This window comes from Salvelinus sp. IW2-2015, linkage group LG13, assembly GCF_002910315.2.
Source record: "Salvelinus sp. IW2-2015 linkage group LG13, ASM291031v2, whole genome shotgun sequence".
Taxonomy (NCBI): domain Eukaryota; kingdom Metazoa; phylum Chordata; class Actinopteri; order Salmoniformes; family Salmonidae; genus Salvelinus; species Salvelinus sp. IW2-2015.
The window spans coordinates 5,560,533-5,588,290 of NC_036853.1; the positions used below are offsets into that span (position 1 = coordinate 5,560,533).

The following is a 27,758-nucleotide window of genomic DNA, read 5'->3' on the forward strand; positions in this document are numbered from 1 at the left end:
TTGCCACCTCTGTTTTGTCTATGTGTAACCCTTGTTATTTTGGTGCTTTGAGAGGAACAGTCCATATGGACTTGTCTTAGGAAACATTTTTCGTTGACTGGTGTTACTTCCCATTGACTAGTGTTACAGTGTTGTGCAATGTAAAGGCATGTGGGGTGTGTCGTTCACACCCAGAGGCAGATGGTCCTGTCCGGTCCGTCAGAGGAAGGTGCGGCAGTGGAGGCRGCGGCAGCCGGTTCCGTTCCAGGATGCAGCTGTGACGATAATCATCGGAGGGAGCAGGCTGATTTTCRACTGGGAAGTGGCTCTAATTTACTGCCTTGGGGCCTGAACGGCCTGAAGCTGATTTATCTGCAGCCGACTCAAATGGGAACCTCCACACAAGATGGATGACTGGGTCTGGATAGGCCGAGCTAGAGAGGCTATCCTCCATAAATCCTACATTACCATATAGCTATCCGCACTGGCTCCTTCACTCACTGTACTGTACCATCTGTGAGACACTCAGTACAAGGGGAGCTCTCACAACGCTTCTTCCATGTTATATCAGTCAGTGTATGCAAAAGAGATGGAAACCAAGGGTTACTTAAGTCAAGACGAGTAAATGAGTGTTCAATATAGTTGTTGTTACCTCTGAAGGGGATGACATCTCCATCTGGGGATCATGAAGGGACAGAAATGGGCAAAAGGAGGCAGCCAGTCATGTCCCTGCAGAATACTGTATTCTCCATACACTACCCGTCCAAAGCCCCAATGCTAAAAAGGTGCTGGTGTGAGAAAAATATTGCTCCAAGTTGTTAACATAAACCTGCCCAGATAAATACTGCAGCTTGTCAGTGTAGGAAGGTCAAGTGTAGTAGGATCCAATCTTCAGTCAGCACAGCAAAACAGTCTGTCTGGCACCCTATTCCCTATATAGTGCACTACTTTTGARCATGACCCATTGGGCTTTGGTCAAAAGTAGTGCACTGTATAGGGAATAGGGTGCCATTTCACACAGCCACGGTCTCGGCTGAGACTGGCAGCTCTGAACTCCTGCTGGAGGACTGCAGCCTGCATGGCTGCACAGTTTCAGGGACSCATTACCCAGGCCATTCTCCATCCCCATCCACCACGAGACTCGGCTGCCATACTGATTCAGGGCTCAGCACAGGGCAGGCAGATGATACTGTGTACAGTTGGCTAGCAGCTAGCTATCTCAGCTAGGGTTTAAAAGGGTAAGTCACAATGCATGACCCATATCAGTAAACTGCAGCCAGCCAGACAGTCACAACTCAGTTTAGAGACACATGAAGCCTTGTGCTGAGCAGCATTGGCAAGCTGGATTATGTGTAAATTCTCTGTACAGTAGTTTACATACTGTGTCTGTCTGTGGCACATCTGATGATGATTTAATTGAGTCATCAGATTACGAGGTCAGTCAGTGGTGCCAAAGGAACAACACTGTACAACGCTGCACATTTTTCTATCAACGTGCCTTGGCTAAAATTGGCCACCTGCCTTTAGACGTTTGCTTTACAATAAGGTGTCACGTGTTGGAGTACAGCTACCACTCACCAGTGACTTAACGTATGCTAAACATCAACAAAGGACGTCATGGTTAGTCATATACCTAGCCTGACTGGCTGTCTGTAGGCTGTAGCAGGCCAGTTTTACCAGTGGGCAGTAGAGGAGCCACGTCACAGCTCGCTCTCTCTTCATAGCAACAGCACTATCTATCACCCGTCATACATGCTTTCCAGATTGAAGAGAGACGCAGCAGCCACTTTGCCTAAGGGTAACACCAAATAGCTGTTTATATAAAAATACTTCTTTGCTTCACATTTTTATCCCTGGTGTACAATTAACCTTTATTGAAAATGAGTATCTATTTTTGCAGGAAATGCAATCATGGCAGCCTAGATGATATCAAATCAAAAAAATGCAACCAAATCAAAATGTAAAGAAAATCGATGAAATGTGAAATGCTCAAAATTACACACAAGCAGCTTTTCCCCCTTGAATAGCATTTTATTTGAGTAAAAAATCATAACTGCTGCCACTTCTGGAACCTTCATAGCCAAGGCAAAACGGAAGGAATGTTGCAACAATACAGTGGCTAGACTTCTTTCACAGCTCCATTGTAACAACGTAGCTCTTATAACATTATCATATATTTATATTTACCTTTTAAAACAAATAAACAGGAAAATCCTCGGCTTGAAGTCGAATACCAGCACTGGCAAGGCAGTAGCTTGCGCAGTCATCTCCATAGCGGGAAATGTCATAACCCAACCAACAGCACAAACTACTACCTCAGCCAGTACATGGTCAAATGCCGATAGAAACACACTAAAATAGCAGAAATCACAACTGCCAATTATAACGAATACATTTTTCTTATATAATTCCGACCTGATACGTACGGTTCCACGCGCTTGGGGCTGGTTATGTTCATCCGATCTCCTGAGCGCAGTGAGCAGACGGTCGTATCATGGGCAGAGTTGAAATATGAGGGGAAACCCCGCCCAAGACCTCCCCCAGTCTACTCCTCCCCTTTCCCCTGTGCACCAGACAACCTGCGGTCGTTTCCCTCATATGACCTAACCTCAAGCTCCAGTTTGTCGCAAGAATGGAAGACTTCACAACCCTTCTTGCGCGACTGTTAACGTGAAGAAGGTACATGGTCGCACACCAAATATAATTCTTGCTTTGCACGATAATATYGCTACATCCCAGAAGCGATATCTTATTGTTTTTGGCTTGTGGCACAGAGAAAGTTAGCAGTTTTATACATAGCATTATACTATTAAATTACTAGAGGGGATTTGTCATAAACCCTCAAAGTTCCGGAAAGGACTGAAAATGGCAGCCATATTGGTTAGGGAGAAATCCAAACCAGTCTCATTGGAATGAATGGCAGTAGAGGCACAATCCTGATTTTACTTATGCAGGAAAATAAAAGTAACATCAGAAATGTGTCTAATATAATTATTGTCAACCTAAAATATTGTCATATAACTATAAATACAGTTTAGACAGGTTGTATACACATTTTCTGTAAAAATGTATTCTAAAATATAGCAAACAAAAATCTTAAAATTGTAATGTCTTTCTTGGAAAGCGTTGAGTGTATTATGATACAATATCAGTACTCGTTGCATTTACAACTTGTCTAAGTCCTATCACCAACTGATTTGAGCCAGTGTATGGCTGTAGATTGACAGCATTGTTTGAATGGAATGTAGGCATATTGGCAGTTAATATTTCTAATTATGGAATCATTCCTCTAAAACTGTCTGACTAGCTAGCTAACAAACATACAGTGCAGATATATTTTTCATATTCATCATTTTACACAATATCCTATCACAACACTGGCAAACCATGGTTGACCAACTCCCTGACCTTCTAGTATTCTATGGCCATGACACTCACCCATTCATCAGAATTCCTCTGATATAATTTTTCGGGAAATGCCATTCAGGAGGTTAGTTGTTTAGGATTGTGGGAAATGTGTTTTCTACACTCAAGTCAGCAAGCTCTGCCACAATCTCAGATGCTTAAGAAAATGACACAGAGCGACATACAAGTCAATTACAGGGTTAAGGACAGGACATCACCGAGGCACACACAGAAATCATTTAATTGTTTGTAGAACTCTCCCATTTATTTTATACAGACAAGTACCCTTCTCAGGTCAGCTAAAATATGACATGGAATGTTACAGTAAGATTTGTAATAAAATCCTAGATGTTAAAAACTTCACAAAAGGTAATCTCATCTTTCCCCCTCTCAATCTTTTTAAAAGGTCCATATAGCCCCAGTACTTTTAGTTTTTTCTTAATTACATCAACACTAACCACACACTGTACATCGATTCTATTCAAGAAATCAAAATAAAACAAACGAAAACCCAAAAGAAAACACTGCAATTGTTTTACTGTAGCAGTTAATACACAAGTCCAGCCAGTCAGAATGAGAATGGGAGGTGGTATCAACCAGCGTGTATTAGAAGCATACATTGATGATGTCGTGTGTAGCAGGTCAGAGTTCTCGTTGAGGACCGAGCAGTCGCCGGGGGAGCTCAGTTGCCACTGGTTACTGTCTGTTAGATGGGCTCATATGAAGTAAAAGAGACCGTCCGTCTATCCGTCCATCCACTTGTGTGAAGAAGTGTGTGTTTGGGTCTCAGGAGGACACATTCATTATGAATTCCTTCATTATAAAAAGGGGTTGGAACAGTCAGGACTCTCCGTTTTGTACTCTGGAGACAGGGGGCTGCATAAAGTCTTTGAAGGGCCCCATGGCCTCCTTCAGTGCTGAGCTGACCTCAGAGGAGGAGCAGGTGATGCACTCCACCAGGGTAGGGTACAGTGCAATGACCTGGGCCCACGTGGTCCCATCCACTGTAGGACACACACACACACACACACACACACCATGGGATGGCATGGAATGCGGTGGGGAAAGAGAAAGGCAGAAGAGATGCAATGTGGGGATAGGAAAGGAAGGAGGGCAGAGGAAAGGAAGGAGGGCAGAGGAGAGGAAGGTGGACAGAGGAGTGAGAAGAGAAGAGGAGGGCAGAGGAGAAGATGGGAGGAGTGGAACGGAGAGGATGGCAGAGAAGAAGAGGAAAGGGAAGAAGACGCAGAGGGAGAAGGAAGGGAGAGGAAAAGGAGAGCCACAGAGACAGATGTGAGAGAGAAAGCAATTAAATAAATCATTATTTTTATGGAAAGCCAGAGGGAAATATAAATGACTTTTTGTCTGGATAAATGAGGTTATAAACAACCTCAAGGGCACTTTGAATGCCTTACTTTTGCCTCTGATTCCAAAAATCAAACATTGTAAATTGACCTAACAGGGTACATACAAATCTCTTCAGATATAAATTGCATTTGCAAACATTCCCCATTGTACTGTGACACAAATTAATAATGACTGAAACCAGGTTTCCATCCAACCTTATTATGGTGATTAAGGTACATTTTGGATAAAACATTTCACGACAGGCAAACTTTCCAAATGTCAACAAAACTAAATACGCTAGACAAGGCGGGATCTTTATGTGTCTGTAAAATTAATTKTGTGAAAAAATGGTGGTGGAAACATCTTTATCCGCAAATATTTATATAATAACCATCATATGGAAAGTAAACTTGGAAGTCACGCGATGACATCGTGTGTGGTCCTCCGACTACGACTCAGGAAAGCATGCAGTTTATTAGGCTACAGATTAAATAAGGTATGATGAACTTCAACGTGTGGTAAAAGTGCACAGTGATGAGATTAATGCTCCTTTCCAATACATATCAAGGGTCWTATTCTGGTGACATGATGATCYATGCTTGGCTACTGTTTGATAAATTAAAATAATCTCCCTCTTCTGTCCATAATAATCTCATCATGTAGGCAAACCTACCCACACTGTATCTGCCAGCTGTTGGCTAGTGTACATGCGCCAAGACCAGAGTGGGCACATTACCTATATAACAATTTCATTTTTACAAACCATCAGTAGAGTTGAACATGTGATGGAAACCCATTTAACTTGTATTCTTTAGTCGGTACATGGGAATTTAACTGCAAAAGTGTTTTTATGAGCATTCCGTCATCACGCACAGAATTTTATCAGCAACATAAGAACTGTAATATCCTATGTTTCTCAGAGTTGTGGTTGAACAAGGACAATATACATCTAGCTGGGCTTTCTATGCATCAGCAAGACAGAACGGCAGCGTCGAGTAAGCTCAAGGGGCAGGGGTGTCTTAACAGCAGCTAGTGCGCAATCTCTAATATTAAGGAAGTCTTGAGACTCATGAGAATACCTCATGCTAAACTGTAGACCATACTATTTACTATTTTTTGTAGCTGTCTATTTACTACCACAAACCGATACTAGSACTAAGACCGCAGTTAACATGCTGTATAGGGCCATAAGCAAACAAGAAAATGCTGATCCAGAGGCGGCGCTCCTAGTGGCCGGCGATTTTAATGCAGGGAAACTGAAATCCATTTGACTTKATTTCTACCAGCCTGTCACCTGRGCAACTAGAGGCACAGGTGACATATTTTTCTCCAAATCACCTTTACTCCACACACAGAAACACATACAAAGCTAACATGCAAAAACTCAAACAGAAAGTACCAGTGATGCGCCCAGTACGGAAGTGGTCCGATGAAGRGYATGCTAAACTACAGGACTGTTTCGCTAGCACCGACTGGAATATGTTCCGGATTCATCCGAAGGKATTGAGGAGTTTACCACATATACCAACCAGAAGCCATGGATTATTGGTAACATCTGCACTGCAGGCGAGAGCTGACACTTTCAAGGAGCGTGACACTAATCCAGACGCTTATAAGAAATCCTGCTACGTCCTCCGACGAGCCATCAAACAGGCAAAGCGTCAACACAGGACMAAGATCGAATCCTACTACACCGGCTCTTGGCGCTTGTCGGATGTGGTAGGGCTTGCAAACTATCAAGGATTACAAAGGGAAACCCAGCCGGATTAACAGGACGAGTACTCGGAGCATGCGCTGACCAGCTGGAAAGTTTCTTCACTGACATTTCCAACCTCTCTCTGAACCAGTCTAATACCTACACGTTTCAATCAGACCACCATAGTCCCTGTGCCCAAGAACGGCAAGATAGTCATTTAGACAGGTTATTGCCCCATAGCACTCACATCTGTAGCCATTAAATGCTTTGAAAGGCTGGTTATGGCTCACATCAACACCATCATCCCAGAAACCCTGGACCCACTCCAATAGTTCCACAGATGACAATCTCTAATCTCTATTAATCTCTTTCCAAATCATGTCCAATCAATTGAATTTACCACAAGTGGACTCCAATCAAGTTGTAGAAATATCTCAAGGATGATCAATGGAAACAGGATGCACTGAGCAAAATTTCCGAGTCTCATAYCAAAGGGTTTGAATACTTATGTAAAGATATGTTTTTTTTTTTTTTTATACATTTGCAAAAATTTCTAAAAACATGTTGTTTRCCGCTTTGTCATTATGGGGTATTGTGTGTTGATTAATGAGGAAAAACATTTATTTAATGAATTTTAGAATAAGGCTGTTACGTAACAAAATGTGGAAATAGGGAAGGGGTCTGAATTCTTTCCAAATGCACTGTATATTATGACGACATTTTGTGATGTTTTTTCATTCGTTTTGTACTTCGGTGAGGGTTTTTTCGGCTGTTCGAGCACACAACATTTTTTCTGGAGACAAGCCGAAGTTCGGAGCCGAAGTCTACACCCCATCGTCGATGATTAGTGAAGAATCCATACTGTTGATCAGTCTTTGTCATTCAAAGAGACGACTAATTTTCATGCAAATGTTTTAATTGAAAAACACTTCAAACATCTTATATAGGTAGTTGTAATGACAGATTTCTTGCGCTATCTTAGACTAATTCTGACTACGGGGTCTCAAAATGGACAAACAGTACTATTGCCGCTTTTGTCTTGTTTTTCAACCGAAGGTCTTTTAAGGAAGCATGCAAACACACTCATTCGGTTCGGTTAGCCAAGTTTGGCTAGGCGCCAGCCGAACTGCAGCATGCTGACGGCTTAAGGATCTATCATGGTCTATACCCACCAACACAATTGTAAAGAGGGCACGATAACACCTCTTCACCCTCAGGAGACAAATGATTTGGCCCTCAGATCCTCAAAAAGTAGTATTTAGTTAAATAGTTAACTTTTTTTGCCTCATCACATACGCTGCTGCTACTGTTTATTATCTATCATGTTGCCTAGTCACTTTATTCCTAGTTATGTGCATATCTACCTCAGTCACATTGTACCACCGCACATTGACTTGGTACTGGTAACCCGTGTATATAGCCCATTTATTGTTAATCATTGTGGATTTATTATTACGCATTTTATTTTTCTATTTCCATATTTTCTTTCTCCCTCCATTGTTGGGAAGGGCCTGTAAGTAAGCATGTCACTGTTAGTCTACACCTGTTGTTTAAAATTTGATATGAACAAGTTGGGGGAAAATGCGCATATGTTTTTATGCAGATTTTGGAATATTCGCATGAAGATCTGTCGCCTATTGGATGGAAACCTGGCTTGATATAGTCAAATAAGTGTCAGTGTGTTTCCTAAGTAGTTTATTTCTACTCACCGTTTTCCGGCTGGGTCTTTTTAAGTGAGTCCATCAAAGTGCTGATAGCTTTTAAGACAAAGATGATTTCCGTCACTTGTTGCCTAAATATAAAATAAAAGGAATGGAATAATTATACTCACATATTCATGTACTGCATAAAAAAAGAACCAAACAAGGGGACATACAATGAGTACCAACCTTCAAATCTTCACAAACAAATCATAGAAAAAAGAAAAAAAAATGAAAACCCCTTTTTTCAGCTGGAGGCATGAATATATACACTGAGTATACCGAATACCTTCCTAATATTGAGTTACACCCTCCCCTTTTGCCCACAGAACAGCCTCAATTCGTCGGGGAATGGACTCTACAAGGTGTCGAAAGCGTTCCACAGGGATGCTGGCCCATGTTGACTCCAACGCTTCCCACAGTTGTGTCAAGTTGGCTGGATGTCCTTTGTGTGGTGGACCATTCTTGATTCATACGGAAAACTGTTGAGCGTGAAAATCCAGGCAGTGTTGCAGTTCTTGACACACACCGGTGCGCCTGGCACCTACTACCATACACTCTTCAAAGACACTTAAATATTTTGTCTTGCCCATTCACCCTCTGAATGGCACACATACACAATCCATGTCTCAAGTATTAAAAATGTAACCTGTATCCTCCRCTTCATTTACACTGACTGAAGTGGATTGACATCAATAAYGGATCATAGCTTTCACCTGGACTCACCTGGTCAGTCTATGTCATGGAAAGAGCAGGTATTCCTAATGTTTTGTATACTCACTGTATATAATTTGTATCAGTCAGTGTGGAATTCGCTCAGGTAATAGAGAAAAACACACATAGAAAAGGAACAGGAGCAGTTTGAAAAAAGGTGTGTATCTGAAGGATGCAAATGTAATTATGCTATTAACCTGAGAAGTTGGCAATCAAGCTTCATCCTCTGTCCACTATGGAAGACAGTGAAAAGACTGTTACACTATGCCGCCATGGTAAACAAACACAGAACACATTCTAGGATGACAGTACACCTACCAGGGAGGTACAGTGCCATAGGAAAGTATTCAGACCCCTTGACATTTTCCACATTTTGTTACGTTATAACCTTACACTAAAATGGATAAAACATTTAATTWAAAAAAACTCAGCAATCTGCCCACAATACCTCAATGTCAAAGCAAAAACAGGTTTAGACATTTTTGCAAAAGTATTAAAAACAAAAAAAACAAATACCATGTATATAAGTATTCAAACCCTTTGTTATGAGAATTGAAATTGAGCTCAGGTGCATCCTGTTTCCATTGATCATCCTTGAGATGTTTCTACAACTTGGAGTCCACCTGTGGTAAATTCAATTGATTGGACATGACTTGGAAAGGCACACACCTATCTATATAAGCTCCCACAGTTGACAGTGCATGTCAGGGCAAAAACCAAGCCATGAGGTCAAAGGAATTGTCCGTAGAGCTCCGAGACAGGATTGTGTCAAGGCACAGATCTGGGGAAGGCTACCAAAAAATGTCTGCAGCATTGAAGGTCCCCAAGAACAAAGTGGCCTCCATCATTCTTAAATGGAAGAAGTTTGGAACCACCTCTTCCTAGAGCTGGCCACCCGGCCAAACTGAGCAATCGGGGGAGAAGGGCCTCGGTCAGGGAGGTGACCAAGAACCCGATGGTCACTGACAGAGCTCTAGAGTTCCTCTGTGGAGATGGGAGAACCTTCCAGAAGGACAACCATCTCTGCAGCACTTTATGGTAGAGTGGCCAGACAAAAGCCACTCCTCAATAAAAGGCACATGACAGCCAGCTTGGCGTTTGCCAAAAGGCACCGAAAGACTCTCAAACCATGAGAAACAAGATTCCCTGGTCTGAGAAAACCAAGATTAAACTCTTTGGCCTGAACTCCAAGCGTCATGTCTGGAGGGAACCTGGCATCATCCCTATGGTGAAGCATGGTGGTGGCAGCATCATGCTGTGGGGGTGTTTTTCAGCAGCAGGGACTGAGAGACTAGTCAGGATTGAGGCAAAGATCAACAGAGCAAAGTACAGAGAGATCCTTGATATAAACCTGCTCCAGAGCACTCAGGACCTCAGACTGGGGTGAACGTTCACCTTCCAATAGGACAACGACCCTAAGCACACAGCCAAGACAATGCTGGAGTGGCTTTGGGACAAGTCTCTGAATGTCCTTGCGTGATACCAGCAAGAGGCCGGACTTGAACCCAATCGAACATCTCTGGAGAGACCTGAAAATAGCTGTGCAGCAACGCTCCCCATCCAACCTGACAGAGCTTGAGAGAATCTGCAGAGAATGGGAGAAAATCTCCAAATACAGGTGTGCCAAGCTTGTCGTGTCATACCCAAGAAGACCCGAGGCTGTAATTGCTGCCAAAGGTGCTTCAACAAAATACTGAATAAAGGGTTTGAATACTTATGTAAATGTGATAAAATAAACAGCAAACATTTCTAAAAAACAGTGTTTTTGCTTTGTCATTATGAGGTAGTGTGTGTAGATTGATGAGGGGAAAAAAATATTTATTCCATTTTAACAAAACGTGGAAAAAGTCAAGGGGTCTGAATACTTTCCGAAGGCACTATATGAATACCAAGAGAACGAAAGAGAAAGGAGGGAAGAGAAAGGACGAGAGAGACTAGGGGGAAGAAAAATGATGAGATAGAGGAATATGGATGGAGAAACTGATGCCACACTTACCAGTGTAAGCACTCTTGTTAATGTTGAATGCAAATTGTGTAAAAATGTGCATAAAAGCGCTAAATATGCTGCGTTTTGGTGCGTCTACTACAGGGGTCGTGGTCTCACCATCCCTGTTCTAGAAATCATTTTAGTGATGTAAGTGGACTCACCTGGGCAGTGGGCAGCGTCCACTCAGCCTCTCATCGTCCACATAGCGCCTCAACACGTCCTGGGACCTCTTGAGGAGCACGGAGAGGGCCATGCGAGAGATGTAGCCTTCCTGGGGCGTTGACACCTTGTTACTGAAAGAGAACTGGAGCAGCGTCTCAAAACACACTTTGGAGAACTCCTCCCGCATCCGCACGTCTACCTCTGCCTCTGTGGAGGGAAATATGGTTGTATTTGCAAAGATTGTGATATGTGGTTGTCATACATATTTGAATGCCCTTATTGTTAGTCACTGTGATATAAGAGCATCTACTAAATAACTAGAATGAGAAACGTACATAACAAATATTTGGTTTCAGAGGTGATGCTAGAAAATACAGTTTTTTCGGTGTTTTTGATCAAATAAAATTGTATTTGTCACATGCGCCGAATACAACAGGTGTAGACCTTACCGTGAAATACTTACTTACAAACCCTTAACCAACATTATATATTATAGATTCATTAATAAAAGGAAAATCCAAATGATTGAAATTATACATTGTGACCAACAGAAGTGTATGGACTATGTTAACATATCGTTAGGGGAAGAGCAAAAGGGACTGGAATAAGAGTTGGTGTTCTTTCCTTACCTGTGAATGAGGAGGACTGTGAGTGAATGGATCCTTTATTAAGCATGGCCATAATCTGGCCAACAAAGTCTTTGGGGATGAAGATGGCAAACGGCAAGATCTCTGTGCTGATCAACTGCACCACCTACAGAGAGAGGACACACAGACCTCAGAGATTGGCAGGTATAAAGGCAGTAATACAATTCAAAGATTMGTTTAAGTGTGGTCAGTCGGTCAGGTTTTTACCTCAACGTCAATGGCTTCATTCTTCTGGAACTCCTGGATGGACACATTGTCTGGAGGTGTGCTGTAAAACAGAAACGCAATTAATGAGCTACTGCCTTATGGCTAATCAAGACCCAGTCCTCCATCCAGTGTCAATACTGAATCAATGCCTGTTTCCCAGAATCTGAGGAACATTCAGGTGCGTCAAAAAAACAAAAAAAAAAACATTCAATTTTAAGGTGCAATATGTAGAAATCGCTCCGCATATTTGTTATGAACTGTCTGAGAAAGGGTGTACCTACCTTTTGGTGAAAAGGAAGTCTTCGAAGGCGTTGGACAGCTCTGGCCACATAGTGTCAAACTTCCCAGAGGAGGCGTGCTGACGTGCCACGGGCAGCCCGGTGGATAGCACCTTCAGCAGGGATGACACAGCTAGCTTCCACGTGCTCTCTGACGGACACCCATACTTTAGGCCCAGGGGCATCCGCAGGGTCTATGGAGGAAGGAGAGAAAGAATGGGGTTGGAACACAATGGGAGTCTTCAATGAATGGACCAGCCTGGTTGACCGGTCTGCTAGTGGATTAGCTAACACTTAGGCTCGACTTCCAGGCTATTTCCTCAGGATCTATGGGGGAAAGGAGAGAGGGTAACGGGGAAATGAAGATCACAAAGGTTCATATTTAGATGTAGTGTGATTGAGATGATGTGTAGCATATTCTCTGTAACGAGAGGGGAAGCGGCGTTGGAAACACAATGGGAGTCTTCAACTTGCCTGGTGCTCGATCTGCTAGCGCAGGAGGGAAAAAAAGTATTCCTGATGGTCTTGTGTGTGTGACTCACTAATGACGCAGAGACCTGTAGGTATAACATCAATCACAGACACATCTAAACAATGATGTCTTGAGCCATCGATGTCTATGCATTTTAGTCTCAAAACCAGGGAAAGAATGAGCAACGGAACAGAAACAGACTGTCTTTGTGACAAACGGCTCCCTCTTTCCATACACAGCTGGCCTCCCAAAGGTTAGGATTTTATGGCTATGACCTCTGTTCTCAGGAGAGGGAGAGGAGGGTTGGTTTGAACCTATCCATAGAAAAACTCTCTAATGAGGTCGTAGCAGAGTAGTAGTCCTGGTTCTGGGAGTTGCTTTAAGAAGATAATGGGAGTCAGATTGTCCCACACACACCAGACCAGGGCTTGTTGGGAAACAACTTGGTATGTCATTGACCCACAGGAAACAATAGAGGAAAACCTGACAGCTTTGTAAAGAGATGTTGTTTCTCATGACAAAGAGCAGCTCATTTATGACAGAAACACTAGTCACTGGAGTATGATAGACTAATGGGAGATATGAAAGATTTTTAGAATGGCGTTGACATTTGAAATTAGGGAGTAGTAGTTTCACAACCAGAACCAGCACTAGGAGTTCCAGTTTCCGAGCAACTCCTTTTATATGAACACTTAGAAACAAAATAACATGTCTTGGTGATGTTGGAGACAGCACCTTGATGATGTTCTGTAGGACTTTCTCGTTGATGACAGCTTTGTGACAGGCTGTTTTGTGGTAGAGGTCCACCACCACCTCCAGGGACCTCTCAGCAAAGGGCACGTAGTTTAAGGCAACCCATTCTGCCTGTACAGAGAGAGAGAGAGAGAGAGAGAGGTTATCTAAAGCTGAAAACATCCCTCCATTCAAATACTAACAGGAGCAAAGCACCATATAACTTGTAGTAGAAATACTGTACATGTGCAAATATGGACAGCACAACACTAAAACAGTCAGTAAGAGAAGTGATAGGAGGATGGGACTTGACAGGTAGGTAGTAGATTCAGAGAGAGGCATATCCACTGGTTAGTCAGCCTCTTCAGGATTCCGTGATCATTTTCTTTTAGCTAAATCAATAATTCCCAGCATATTATTCGAGGGCTTGAAGATTTGACCAATCGTCGCACTATTTCCGCATAAAACAGTCAAWCCATCGCAATATTATCACATAGAACTGATCCATGACCACAGAACACAAAGAGGGCTCGCAATTTCAACAATTCACCTGACATTTACCGCATAATATGGTTCAATCAACTCACACGTCAACAAACTCGTTGACAGAATTGTTGKAACGAATCGGACAAAAAAATCCTTGCATATTCGCCATGCAAAATGTCTGAATTGCAGCAGCAAAATCAAGAATTTGGGCCTGCAAATTTCACAAAAAATCCAAGCGAAATCCTGGAGGGACTGGTTAGTGACGGACAGAACAGATAGGGGTAGGTAACATGGAGTGAGTGATGATGTAGACAACGTCTTACCAAGCATGCGGTGGGTGAAATGCCTCATCTACTGTAGTAGTGATGGGACCATTGAGCAGTAATACACAGCTGAGTACAGTACAGTACAGTACTAAAGGGGGCTGAAGGGGGGAGGTGGAACTCACCGGTGCAAACAGCTGGATCTAAAGGTTGATCCAGTGAGTAGATGGATAGTACGACACAAAAACAACGAGAAGAAGGTTGGAGTTAACTTGTTTGCTGGTGCCTGGTGTTATTATACCAACTTGTCGCCACTGACCAATTGACTGACAGTGGCAATCATGTTTCTTAACGGTTTGATTGAACAACAAACTGACTGACAGTATGAATGACTGACAGGTCAAGTGACAGACAGACTTGGAGCTTTTACTGGTGAGAGTAGCGATAGCGTTAATTAGCATAGCTGATTCAGCCACCACCATGAAATCAAAACCACTCATCAATACAACATACTGCATCTCCCCTGATAGGCACAGCAGCTGCTACACCAGATGATGTCATCAAAGACCAGACCGTTTGACAGGCTTTTTTTTGTAAGTGTGAGAATACAAATAAGTGAGGATAACACTGAGATGAGATCCTAGCTTTGTTTTAAAGATTCCCTTCTGTTCTGAACTCAGTGTGAACAAAGCAGGTATCATCCAATAGCCTACTTTTAAAAAAGGGTTGTACGAGTTAAGTGAATCTCACTTGTCCTTCATTCTGAGAAAAGGGAATAATGATGAACTTGGGCAGCTATCCTGGCGGTTAGAGTGTTGGACTAGTAACCGGAAGGTTGCAAGATCGAATCCCCGAGCTGACAAGGTAAAAATCTGTCGTTCTGCCCCTGAACAAGGCAGTTAACCTACTGTTCCTAGGCCGTCATTGAAAATAAGAATTTGTTCTTAACTGACTTGCCTAGTTAAATAAAAGGTAATTTAAAAAAAARTAAAATAAAAAGCTGCCGAAAGCCAGAAAAATGTCACCTGGGGCTAGCGTGCTGCCAGCCTGAGGGGKTAGCGTGCTGCCAGCCTGAGGGGCTAGCGTGCTYCCAGCCTGAGGGGCTAGCGTGCTGCCAGCCTGAGGGGCTAGCGTGCTGCCAGCCTGAGGGGCTAGCATGCTGGTGGGAATGAAAGAGAGAGAAAGAAGAGATCGTTTATGGCTGCTGATGCGGTTTAAAAGACCTAGCTGTGTGTCTTTTGATTTGAACAATGGGGGCAGGGCAAATGAGGACCAGACAAAATAAAGGGGAGGGGCTTAATTAATGTCACGAGACGAGACGGGGGGTGTGACCATTTTCAGAAAGCCTGGAAAGAAACGGACGACTGGGATAGAAAATGTTTCAACATTCCTTCAATGGAAAATATCTGAGGTATCGAGAGAGAGAGCGAAAGCGAGAGCGAGAGAGAGAGACTTGCACACAAAGCGTCAGAGAAAGACAACGGCAGAGAGAGATAGATTGTGATTCGTTACCTGGTTGTATTTAGCGTTGGCCACATGTTTGGTTTCCAGCTTGCCGTACTGGGGGGGTTTGCAGGAGAACTCGACGAAGAGGAGCAGCTGTTCAAAGACGGCTGGGTACATGACCTGCAGGTTCTCTGGGCCCACACAGATGGCCTGCAGACAGAGAGACAGTAACCTCACTCACTACTGCCCTCTCACTTAGAATCTCTCACTCACTACTGAGACCTGCACTAGAACCAGGAACCTCCACTCACACTGCCCTCACTAGAACCTCACTCACTACTGACCTCACTAGAACCAGGGAACCCTCACTCACTACTACCCTCACTAGAACCAGGAACCTCACTCACTACTGACCTCACTAGAACCAGGGAACTCACTCACTACTGCCCTCACTAGAAACCAGGAACCTCACTCACATAGACCTCACTAGAACCAGGGAACCTCACTCACTACTGCCCTCAACTAGAAACCTCACTCACTACTGACCTCACTAGAACCAGGGAACCTCACTCACTACTGACCTCACTAAGAACCAGGAACCTCATCACTACTATCTCACTAGAACCAGGAACCTCACTCACTACTGACCTCACTAGAAACCAGGGAACCTCACTCACTACTGCCCTCACTAGAACCTCACTCTACTGACCTCACTAGAACCAGGGAACCTCACCACTTACTGACCTCACTAGAACCAGGGAACCTCACTCACTACTGACCTCACTAGAACCAGGGAACCTCACTCACTACTGACCTCACTAGAACCAGGGAACCTCATTCACTACTGACCTCACTAGAACCAGGGAACCTCACTCACTACTGACCTCACTAGAACCAGGGAACCTCACTCACTACTGACACCCATCAGTTTAAACAAGGTTATACTACACAGTCACATACTGTTCCATTAGTAGGTCAGGAGAAAAGGAACAATGACCCTTTAAATCAATGTGCTAGTTTCCATAACAGAGGACAACAAAGGAATAGCAACCTTGTCCATCTAATAAAAAGGGAACTGAGAGCATTTAACAGTGTGTGTGTGTGTGCGGATTGGCTTTCGCTTTAAAAATGTTATAATTTTTGTGCTGCGGCCCACCCACCTTCTGCAGCACGTCGAGCGCGGTGAGAACGGCCTCCTGCAGGCTGGTGAGGACAGCCTCGGTGTAAGAGGGCAGGATGAAGGGCGAGGCGTCACTACTGATGGGTATGGACACGGCCCCGTGGAGGATCACCCCCAGTTTCCTCAGGTCCTCCATGCTGAAGCCAGTCTTTATGTGCTGGTAGAGGGCAGGGAAGATCTGGACTAACGCTGTCAGGAAGGGCTGGCTGGGGACGAAGGAGGGTCTGTCTGTCCCCGTCCCACCACTAGGGGGCCTCGTGCTGTCTGTGCCTGTCCGGTACCAGGTGTTCCACGCCGACCACCACAGCGCCGCATCCTCCAGTGCCGATTCCTCCCCTGGTGGAGGGGCCTGGAGTTCGGCGCCGTTGTAGCTCGTCAGCCTCTCCAGCATCGAGTCGGAGCGCAGCAGGGGTCTGCCGGGGCCCGGGGCGCTGAGGGGGTCGATGAGGACGGGGGAAACACCCATGGCAGCCAGAGCGTCGGTGGGCATGGCGGAGTCCTTGACGGGTGTGGCGATCTGGAGGATCTCCTGGAAGGACTTGAGCGCGGCCAGGGAGACCTCGCTGTTCTTACTGAGGGCAGCAGACTGGATGTGGTCCAACAGAACCTCCCACGCCTTGAAGAAGTCACCTGTGGAGTGGACACAGAACCAGGTAAGAAGAGGAAAATATTGGGGCCTATTCATTAAATTAGTATTTTGCATATGCGTGGGGACAGGGAAATGAGGAGGAGGAGCACTGTCCATAAATCACTAATCTTCCTCCTCCTGTCATTGAGTGTAGACATAAGAGATGAATGAAAAAAGCTTGAAATAAAAACAAGTGACCACACACAGACAGGGACACACACACCTAGCTGCTGCAGGAGGTATCTCCTGGTGTTGAAGATACGAGCCACCCCTGCCAGCGTCAGCACCCAGGTCTCCGCCCACTGTTTCTCAGCTGTGTCCCGTGAGTGGTGGATGAGGATGTTCCCGCCCCCCGACTCAATCTTTTCCTTATRGGCCGTAGTGGAAGACTTCCTCACACAGTCCAGCAGGTGGAACAGAACCTGGTTTTATTGACCGCCAGAGGGCAGATGACCAATAAGGTTGTTAAAATCATACTGGGTGGTTTCAAGTATTAGCAGCAGGACTTAATCACGTATGATCAGGTTCAAAATGACAGATCCCAAAAGGACAATCCTATTTGACCGCATGTTTCCTTGATAGACGACGGCCAGTGACTGAACGTTTGAATAGCTTCCAGTATGCCATAGGAGTCTACAGCCATGCATCATTCATGTGATTACTGTTAGTGACTAGACGGTACCTTCCAGACGACGATGTGCCAGGTGGACTGCTGCAGTAGGGTGCCGTGGGCAGCGATGGTGGAGAACATGGTCTGACCGGCGCTCTTCCTGACGGCGGGCCGGGGGTCCACACACAGCTGGCCCAGCTTGGCGTATAGACACAGCCACAGGCAGTCGAAGGGAGGGGCCGGGTGAAAGGGCCTGTTCAGGGGCTCGCCCTTCTCCTGAGCCTGCTTCTGCAGCGCGGRCTCCTCCCTCTCTAGATCCTGGGTGATGGCCTCGCCCCTCTGGAAGAAGTAGTCAGAGATGTTCCACTGTGGGGGAAAACAGGGGGAGGGAGAGACGTTGACTAAAATCACTAGCACAGACAGTCACTTTCAAAAATCATTGTTTAAATACTAGAAAGGTAATACCTTGGGGGAACGCAACAGCAATTATAACAGTATCAACAAGCTCAATACTATATAGGATATAAAACAATATATGCCACATACTGCGGTCGTACCAGGAGTCCTATTGAGGGGAGGCTGATGTTAAGTTAGGGCTAGTGTTAATCATGGTGTGTTCAGTCTCACCAGGAGTCCTATGGAGGGGAGGCTGATGTTGAGCTCCTGGTTCTGGAGACCGAAGCTGCCGGCTACGTCCACTACGATCTGGAGGCACGCGCAAGGGCATGGTGCGGGAGGAAGTCAGGTCACCACCAACTGCAGGCACTGGAAAGGCTGTTCGTATCAATGAGCTCTCTGGGGGAGCAGGAGGGAAATACAGCAGGCGAGATAAGTCAATTAAAGGGTGCACTACGCAGTAAATCGCTCTGCATCACTCGTGCTTGCTAAAAAAAAAAAATATAATTTTGCCTCATTTTCATTTTTATGTGATCAAACAGCAATGCATAGTGCAGAGAATCATTGTACAATCTAAACGCTGTGAAATATCTTCTTAAGAACACAAAGTATCTTATTTTCGTCTGTTTGATGTCAAAACGGCAGCGTAGGCCTAGTGGTTAGAGCGTTGGATCTAGTAAACGAAAGGTTGCGAGATGAATCCCCGAGCTGACAAGGTACAAATCTGTCGTTCTGCCCCTGAACAGGCAGTTAACCCACTGTTCCTGAGCCGTCATTGAAGAATAAGAATTTGTTCTTAACTGACTATGCCTAGTAAAATAAAGGTAAAAAAAAAAAATAAATAATAATAATAATATAATCAATATTAAAAGACACACAAACAAAACTTAGAACGGGAAACATTAGCAACTATAGAAACCGAATCTACAGCTTCTTAGACCTTGCTTTTCAATAAGAATGACAGATCTTTTAACTCACATGGTTGGTCGGGTCGCCGAAAAGTAACTATTCTTGCTTTAAAGTGTTACTACTGCTAAAATAGTAAAGAAGCAACATGATCTCTGCACCGCATTGCTAATCGTTATCGCTTCTTCCCCATCTATCCTTTCATCTCCTCCCTCGGGCTCTCACCCGTGGTTCGTTGCGGATGTGCCCTATTACGCCCAGCCACTAAGGGCAGCGGGCCAGACTGGTCCCTTGCTTCTGGAGGATCAGCACGGGCTCTCCTCCAGCTGCTCCTGACAGGTGTCCTGCATGGGGCACGGTTGTGGACAGCCTCTTCAGCGGTTAAACAACAGGGAGCTGACAGCCTCTGACAGAGGGATAGAGGGCAACCAATTGAAGAACAAACACTTTACATTTAAGAGTCATTTAGCGAGAACGCTCTTATCAGAGCGACTTACAAATTGGAAGTTCATACATATTCATCCTGGTCCCCCCGTGGGGAATGAACCCACAACCCTGGGGTTGCAAGCGCCATGCTTACCAACTGAGCCACACGGGCCAACATTGTAAATACAATCTATTACGTTTATTTAAATGTCTCCATTTCTTTGAAACTTTGCAATGTTTACTGTTTATTTCATATCTGTTTATTAGTCTATTTCACTTCGTTGGCAATGTAAACAGTGTTTCCCATGCCAATAAATTAAAAATGGAATTGACAGAGCGTGAGAAAGGGAGAGAGAGAGAGATGGGGACAGAGAGAAAGAAAGAGGGGCAGGGGAAGTGTCTTAAGATCTAAACATGTCAACTTATGTGTGGGTGGGTTGGCATGGGTGAAAGCGGACTCATAGCTAGTCATCTTAACACCTTCCATTGCATTGTAACAGTCTTCCAACTTCTAGACAGGGAATGTTCCAGCATTCCTGTGTTTGGGTGTTACTGGGTGAAGATGAGCGAGAATGGGATAGTAGTAGTACCTGGTTCTGTGCCAGAGGGGGGTTGTGTTTGTAATGGCCAGGCCAGCTTTGATGAGGAGGTCACAGCCTCAGCCTCCACTTCTCTCATTCTGGCATTGGGTGCTGGCAGATGCAGCAGGGAACGAGGGTAGCACCACACGGACCGGAGAGGGAGATCAGACATCAACGAGCACGGATTTAAGGATGATCAGGACATCACACGAGCACGGAGAGGGACATCACACGAGCACGGAGAGGGACATCACACGAGCACGGAGAGGGACATCACACGAGCACGGAGAGGGAGATCAGACATAACGGCGGGGGAGATCACACAGCACGGAGAGGGAGATCACACAGCACGGAGAGTGAGATCACACAGCACACGAGCATGGAGAGGGAGATCACACAGCACACGAGCATGGAGAGGGAGATCACACAGTACACGAGCATGGAGAGGGAGATCACACAGTACACTAGCATGGAGAGGGAGAGCACACAGTACACGAGCATGGAGAGGGAGATCACACAGTACACGAACACGGAGAGGGAGATCACACGGTACACGAACACGGAGAGGGAGATCACACGGTAGACAAGCACAGAGAGGGAGAAAGAGGAGAGTGGGGGTAGAGAGAGAGCGAAAGGGATCTGGGTCAGGGGCTGTTCAAACAGTATGTCCACCCAGTGGTTAAAACACTGTATGCCTGTGATGAATTAAATAATGTAATTCCATTTGACAGACACATAATCATGAACGCTGTGGCGAGATCAGCTGGCTTTCAACGAGTTGCATTGTTGCTCACTACACTGGACAGCTACACCAACAGTGATTAAGACGCCATATTAGCCCCATCCTTTACACCCCACAAGTGTCTGTTATATACACGTTGCCCAACATGAAACAAGTATGTGACTTGTCTAGAAAGGCTGGCATATCATTACAGCTGATGTATATATTCAGATGTTTGTATAGCAGTGGTCACCAACCGGTCCATCTCCAAGGCATTCCTAATCAATCACCAAACATTTCTGTACAAAACCCAATGATAAAGCCTTGAGTTCCTATTTATTTATTTTTTTAAATGTGCGCTGTTGACGGTAGGTGCACTTGATTCAGTAGCCCTAGTGTCCTGGGAAGGCAACGTGTTACCATTTTGAATGATTTCACGAGCCTGAAGGTAGAACTCAGTCTACCCAGCAGGCCCAGAGAGCAAATCTAGTGCACCTATAGGCCTACTGCTGGCCAATCAGATAGCTCAGATCACTGCGTCTGCACAGTTTCCTGGAGCCATAGACCGTAACACACAGCAAAGTTCATAATGTGAGATTTCAAAACCATGACGAGAGAGACTGAATGAATACAGCAAACAGCTGTTTTATGAGTAAGTTCCTGTTTAAGTTGTTATTCAGCACTYTCAACACTTTGTTCAACAGTTTTATAGGCCATAAAATGCATGTTTCGATAAACTTTTATTGCTATTATTTGRGGCTTGTGTCTCTTAATATCGAGGAATATTTCACTTTCTCTGGTCATAGGAGTAACAACATGGTGCATAAGGCAGAAGAAAAGTCATGCAGTGATGCCATCGGCTGGAAGATGGTGAGTCAGGTGAGAGGCAGCCTCACCCCTGCTCCCTCCCTCACCTCAGACTGACCATCAGATGCAGGCCATCAGTCCAGTTAAAACCATTTTTTTTAAAGCAAATTATTATGCTCACTCAGCTGTGCCTCAAGAAATACAACAAAGTATCTATTCCAGTGTGATCATATACCTACAATTTTTAAATATAATTTCTAAATAGTCTGAGAAGAACAACATTGGCAGGACAATTCAAGCARAGCCGATATGCAGTGATAATGTATTGGGCCTATAGCCTACTGCACAAACCTCATTGCTACAGAACTGTTTTTAATTGGTTAATGTTGCATAGGATTATGTTTAAGTCGTGTAAAAAAAACWAAAGAAAAGTAGAATCGAAGCAATAGATCTCGGATTGCTTTTTGACCCAGAAAGTGATCTGTCCTCAGAAAGGGTTGGTGCTGTATAGTATCCATTCAAACAAAAACAGAGTTACAAAAATGCAACTCAAGCGAGGAAATTTAGATCAAACATAACAGCGAAGCAAACATAAATGTGTTGCAAGCTGCACATTGCATACTCTCAGCTCCAACACATTGATTACCAGGCAGAGAGGCACAGGGAATGAGAGCGGAAGCAAATGATTGGGAGGAGACGTTTCCGAGCTTACCTTCTGCAAAACAGACATGGGATGCAAAAGAGAGGGAGATAGAGAAAAGAGAACGGTTCGTTTCAGACAGACCACACACAACAGGTGTATTACTTTTACTACACAGAGGACAGATGCCACTCAAGGCATTGGAAACGGGGGAGTTACTACCATTACCACGAAATGAAAGGGCTTGAGAAGTATCTATTGAAGTTTTCCCAAAATACCACTTCAATTGACCTGGGTTCAAATACTATTTCAAATATTTTCAAATACTTTCAAAGTTAGCTTGAGCCTGCCTGGAATGTGAGATGGGCAGTTCCAAGTAGTGGGATTATTCTACTGGTCCATTTAAAGCAAGCAAGCTCAATCAAGTACAGATTTGAAATGATAAAAAAATATTATTTGAACCCTGGACTTCACTACCCACCTCTTCCATTATGATGGTATATAAAGGTCTATTGGTGGTCTATAAGTGACTGMAKGACGTACCTCCAGCAGATGTCCAGTGAGGGGCCTCCACAGGATCTCTATACGGTCCATGTTGACCAGGCCGGTCTCCAGCAGCTTGGCAACAGCAAACAGAGACGGCTCCTGGACACAGGACGACAACAGAACATATGAGTGACTGGTTTGGTGGATATAAACATTACACATTCAGTAACACAAGGCGYCACATACAGAAGATGGGGATGTCATACGTTGTTGCTCTGGCTACATGCACGTATAGTAGTTACTTTGTTAGTCCCATAGGCCATCTCCACAGCCTCCAGAGAGAGGGAGCACAGTGCGTTGATCAGGTGATGCAGTGACACGTCGTCTAAGTACTGGGAACTCTCAAAGAGCCTAGACAGGATGTTGGCGATGACAGGCAGGTCCGTCATCACAGCCGTGGTCAGCACCTGTAACCAACAGACATCAGAGGAGTCAGGTTTGTCTGTTACTATCCAGCAGAGTCATGCACCTTAGTGTGGTGTCTAGCTTTGAAGGCTGAATAGCCAATGAAACCTTACGGAGGCTGTTGCTAATTGATGCAGAGAATTTAACTAATTACAGTATGACTATGTAAGGCAGGGCGATCGATTTGTGGCTTTGTATTACCGTGCTTGGCCCCTCTACTGCACGACCAGGCTTCAGAGCACCTCCAACCCCAGGCTTCAGACCTAGGATCCACACCAGGTGCTGGGAGAGGAGAGGTGGGAGATAGACAGAACAGGAAGAGTGGAGTGCGTGGTGAGAAAAGTCAGAGTGATTCACTCAGACCACTTCCACTATATAAATGAGAACAAAAATAATATGTTTTTATGAATTGAAATATTTAGGCTTGTCAATATCAACAATAACATTAAAAAAATCCCAGCTTGGTTATAATACGGTGTAAAATTGTACCAGTGTGTGTGTGTGTGGCAGAGGAGGCTGGTGGGAAGAGCTATAGGAGGACAGGCTTATTGTAATGGCTGGAATGGAATAAATGGAATGGTATCAAACACATCAAACAGGGAAACCACATGTTTGACTGTTCCATCTATTCCATTCCAGCCATTACAATGAGCCCGTCCTCCTATAGTTCCACCCACCAGCCTCCTCTGGTGTGTGGTGAATACAGTATGGTGGAAGTGTACCTGCAGCGTGGCCAGCACCAGCTGCCAGGAGGTTCCCAGCACCGCCCCATGGCAGTGGGCCAGYTTCAACAAGGTCCGCATACACTGGATATTCTTAGCTGTCAGCTGATAGATGGAGAGATGGAGTTATGCAACACTACTGTTTGTATGTGTGAACGTCTAACATTTGCTCATACGGTGCCCTCTAGTTGTGGTGTTGTAGTAAATGTTGTGTAGAGGTACACTACATGACCAAAAGTATTTGGACACCTGCTTATCGAACATCTCAGTCCAAAATCATGGGCATTAAAATGGAGTTGGTCCCCCCTTTGCTGCTATAACAGCCTCCACTTCTGGGAAGGCTTTCCACTAGATGTTGGAGCATTGCTGCGGGGACTTGCTTCCATTCAGCCAGAAGAGCATTAATGAGGTTGGGCACTGATGTTCGGAGATTAGGCATGGCTCGCAGTCGGTGTTCCAATTTATCCCAAAGGTGTTCGAAGGGGTTGAGGTCAGGGCTKTGTGCAGGCCAGTCAAGTTCTTCCACARCGATCAACAAACCATTTCTGTACAGACCTCGCTTTATGCATGGGGACATTGTCATGCTAAAACAGMAAAGGGCCTTCCCCAAAAAGTTGCCACAAAGTTAGAAGCACAGAATCYTCTAGAATGTCTTGTATGCTGTAACGTTAAGATGTCCCTTCACTTGAACTAAGGCGCCTAGTCCGAACCATGAAAAACAGCCCCAGACCATTATTCCTCCTCCACCAAACTTTACAGTTGGCACTATGCATTGGGGAATGTAGCGTTCTCCTGGCATCCTCCAAACCCAGATTCATCCATCAGACTGCCAGATGGTGAAGCGTGATTCATCACTTCAGAGAACGCATTTCCACTGCGTCAGAGTCCAATGGCAGCAAGCTCTACACCACTCCAGCCGACGCTTGGTATTGTGCATGGTGATCTTAGGCTTGTGTGAGGCTATTCGGCCATGGAAACCCATTTCATGAAGTTCCCGGCAAACAGTTRGTGTGCTGATGTTGCTTCCAGAGGCAGTTTCAAACTCGGTAGTGTGTTCGAACTGAGGYCAGACGATTTTTACGCGCTTCAGCACTCYGCGGTCCCGTTCTGTGAGCTTGTGTGGCCTTACCACTTCGCGGCTGAGCCGTTGTTGCTCCTAGACGTTTCCACTTCACAATAACAGCACTTACAGTTGACCYGGGCAGCTCTAGKAGGGCKGAAATCTGACMAACTGACTTGTTGGGAAGGTGSCATCCTATGACGGTMCCACYTTGAAAGTCACTGAGCTCTTCAGMAAGGCCATTCTACTGCCAATGTTTGTCTATGGAGATTGCATGACTGTGTGCTCAATTTGATACACCTGTCAGCGATGTGAGTGGCTGAAATAGCTGAAATCACTAATTTGAAGGTGTGTCCACAAACACTAAATACACAAAAGTATCTTACCACCACAGTGGCCTTTAGATGTGGTGTTGTAGTAATGTTGTGTAGAGGTAATCTTACCACTACGGTGCCTTGGGGCTGTACAGAGAGAGGCTGTCCCACAGCCACCACCTGCTGATGAGACTCACTGGAGGAACTGATGATCTGAACACTCTGGCCCTGGATGGAGTAGGCTAAGGAGGACAGGAGAAAACACCTTTTATTTGAGTCCACAACAAAAGTAATGATCACAAGGACCAAATCTTTTGGAGGTCCAAAAATAGATTTAGACTCCTTGGTCCACGACGACTTCGTTATTTTCTCTTCTTCATGATGTACCTCACAGGCAGGCAGACAGACAGAGGCAGACACCCCTGATAATAATAACACACACCGCCAGGCATTTCCATGTATATACTTCACTGAGTGACAAGCCAGCTACATGCTACAGAGACTTGATTTATTAACTCCCTAGCAAACATCGATCCTGCTGAAGCCATTTTGCAAGCTCGATCTATCACAGCAAATATGCAAATAGTGTGTGTGTGTGTGTGTGTGTGTGTGTGTGTGAGACTGACACATTAATCTTGGTGTTACTAATTAGAGGGAACAAGAAAACAGTTGAGGCCCAGCCAGGGTTAATGACATAGAAGTGGGGCATCACAGTGGTTAGTATGGAGATCACATAGCCAGGGCTAGAGCTTCACACTCTCACAAACGTATACAGAGAGATTTGGGGTGAAAAGCGCATTAAGTGTACAAATAAACAACTAACTACCACCGGCTTATCAAGTTCCTCAGAGGCACGCATGTATAATTATCACAGAGCTGATGTAGCAAAGCCATGAGGGAAGACTGCTATGAACGCACACAAACATACGCTCTCACACATGCATGCACCCCCCACCCCCACGCAGGGTACTGACGTACACGCGCCAGTGTTTCCCCTAGACATTTTTGGAGGGTGCGTGGTAGTGGCCTTGGCCAATGGCGCGGTTTTAGAGGCTGTCTTCTTAGCTGCAGAGACAAAATGTTGCTGTTTTAAAGCTAATTTCTTGCACTTCTACACATTTTGCCACGGAGTGGCGAGAGAATATTTTCAGTTTTAAAGCAAATTCCCTTAAATTCTACACATTTTGTCATGGCTTATGCCTTGTTCTTATGCTATCGGACTTAAACATTACAACAAAATCATTGGGGGTCCCACGGCATCAKATTTTTTGAATTTTAGATTCTCCCTGACTGTCTAGTTTTCATGTTGGTGATTATTAGTTCTCACAGATGATCTTATTTAAWAGTATATAGCGCCATTATATTTTCTATATACCTGATATCTTGTTTTAGTGGTTTAAGTTTACACCGAAAACGTTTTACCTTCCCAAATGTTTAGTAAAAACGTTTTTGCAGTGTTGGTTTAGCATCCACGACTGACCCTTGTTGTTAAGGTTGGCTGTATTACTGCTGAGGACAGTCAGGGCGTAGTGTGGGGGCAGCGAYGCCTTGCAGATGGCTGTGATGAAGGCGTCGCGGGGCGTCACAAGGCCCAGGCGACCACACAGCGCCGCCACGGTCAGCTCCGCCTTCAGGATGCTCTCTGTCGCCGTCTCATCTGTACTGGAAGGGGACGAGACAGAGGGGGTTATGGGTTTGGAACAAACGTTTATGATAGCCTAACTGCCGCAACGTCTTCACTTTCTGCAGCGTTAAAAAAAATATCAGAAAACCGTTTAATCTGCAGACCCCTTACACAGCAACTTATGTCTAAAGACCATAGTTGCTGGGCACAGTAGTTTCAATAACTTTTGTTGCTCCTGAACTTAACACTGACCTTGAGTTTCCCCTGTCAAACTATCAAGTTACTTTGAGGGGATACTAAATACATTTGAGAGGATACTAAATACATTTACTTTGAGGGGATACTAAATACATTTGAGAGGATACTAAATACATTTGAGAGCGATACTCAATACATTTTGAGGGGATACTAAATACATTTGAGGGGATACTAATACATATTTGAGGGATACTAAATACATTCTTGAGGGGATACTAAATACATTTGAGGGGATACTAAATACATTTGAGGGATACTAAATACATTTGAGAGATACTAAAAAAAATACATTTGAGGGATACTAAATACATTTGAGGGGATACTAAATACATTTGAGGGGAATACTAAATACATTGAGAGATACTAAATACATTTGAGAGGATACTAAATACATTTGAGAGATACTAAATACT

At 44.5% G+C, this 27,758-nt stretch overlaps 1 protein-coding gene across 1 annotated transcript in view; it reads right to left on the reverse strand.

The window, feature by feature from the left end:
• Positions 1–3,619: 3,619 nt before the first annotated feature.
• LOC111971796 (protein MON2 homolog) overlaps positions 3,620–27,758 on the reverse strand; it is a 59,760-nt gene continuing 35,621 nt past the window's right edge. The window contains exons 11-30 of the mRNA XM_070446343.1: positions 26,944–27,125; positions 25,593–25,705; positions 24,090–24,194; positions 23,569–23,649; positions 23,205–23,369; positions 22,960–23,061; positions 22,489–22,491; positions 18,567–18,656; positions 18,012–18,305; positions 17,553–17,751; positions 16,682–17,331; positions 15,588–15,731; positions 14,261–14,278; positions 13,330–13,458; positions 12,126–12,316; positions 11,845–11,905; positions 11,620–11,743; positions 10,990–11,197; positions 8,137–8,219; positions 3,620–4,388 (exon numbers count right to left, since the gene is read on the reverse strand). Of these exons, the coding sequence (XP_070302444.1) occupies positions 4,225–4,388; positions 8,137–8,219; positions 10,990–11,197; positions 11,620–11,743; positions 11,845–11,905; positions 12,126–12,316; positions 13,330–13,458; positions 14,261–14,278; positions 15,588–15,731; positions 16,682–17,331; positions 17,553–17,751; positions 18,012–18,305; positions 18,567–18,656; positions 22,489–22,491; positions 22,960–23,061; positions 23,205–23,369; positions 23,569–23,649; positions 24,090–24,194; positions 25,593–25,705; positions 26,944–27,125 (3,106 nt within the window). The 3' untranslated portion in view covers positions 3,620–4,224. The remainder of the gene's footprint in view (positions 4,389–8,136; positions 8,220–10,989; positions 11,198–11,619; positions 11,744–11,844; positions 11,906–12,125; positions 12,317–13,329; positions 13,459–14,260; positions 14,279–15,587; positions 15,732–16,681; positions 17,332–17,552; positions 17,752–18,011; positions 18,306–18,566; positions 18,657–22,488; positions 22,492–22,959; positions 23,062–23,204; positions 23,370–23,568; positions 23,650–24,089; positions 24,195–25,592; positions 25,706–26,943; positions 27,126–27,758) is intronic.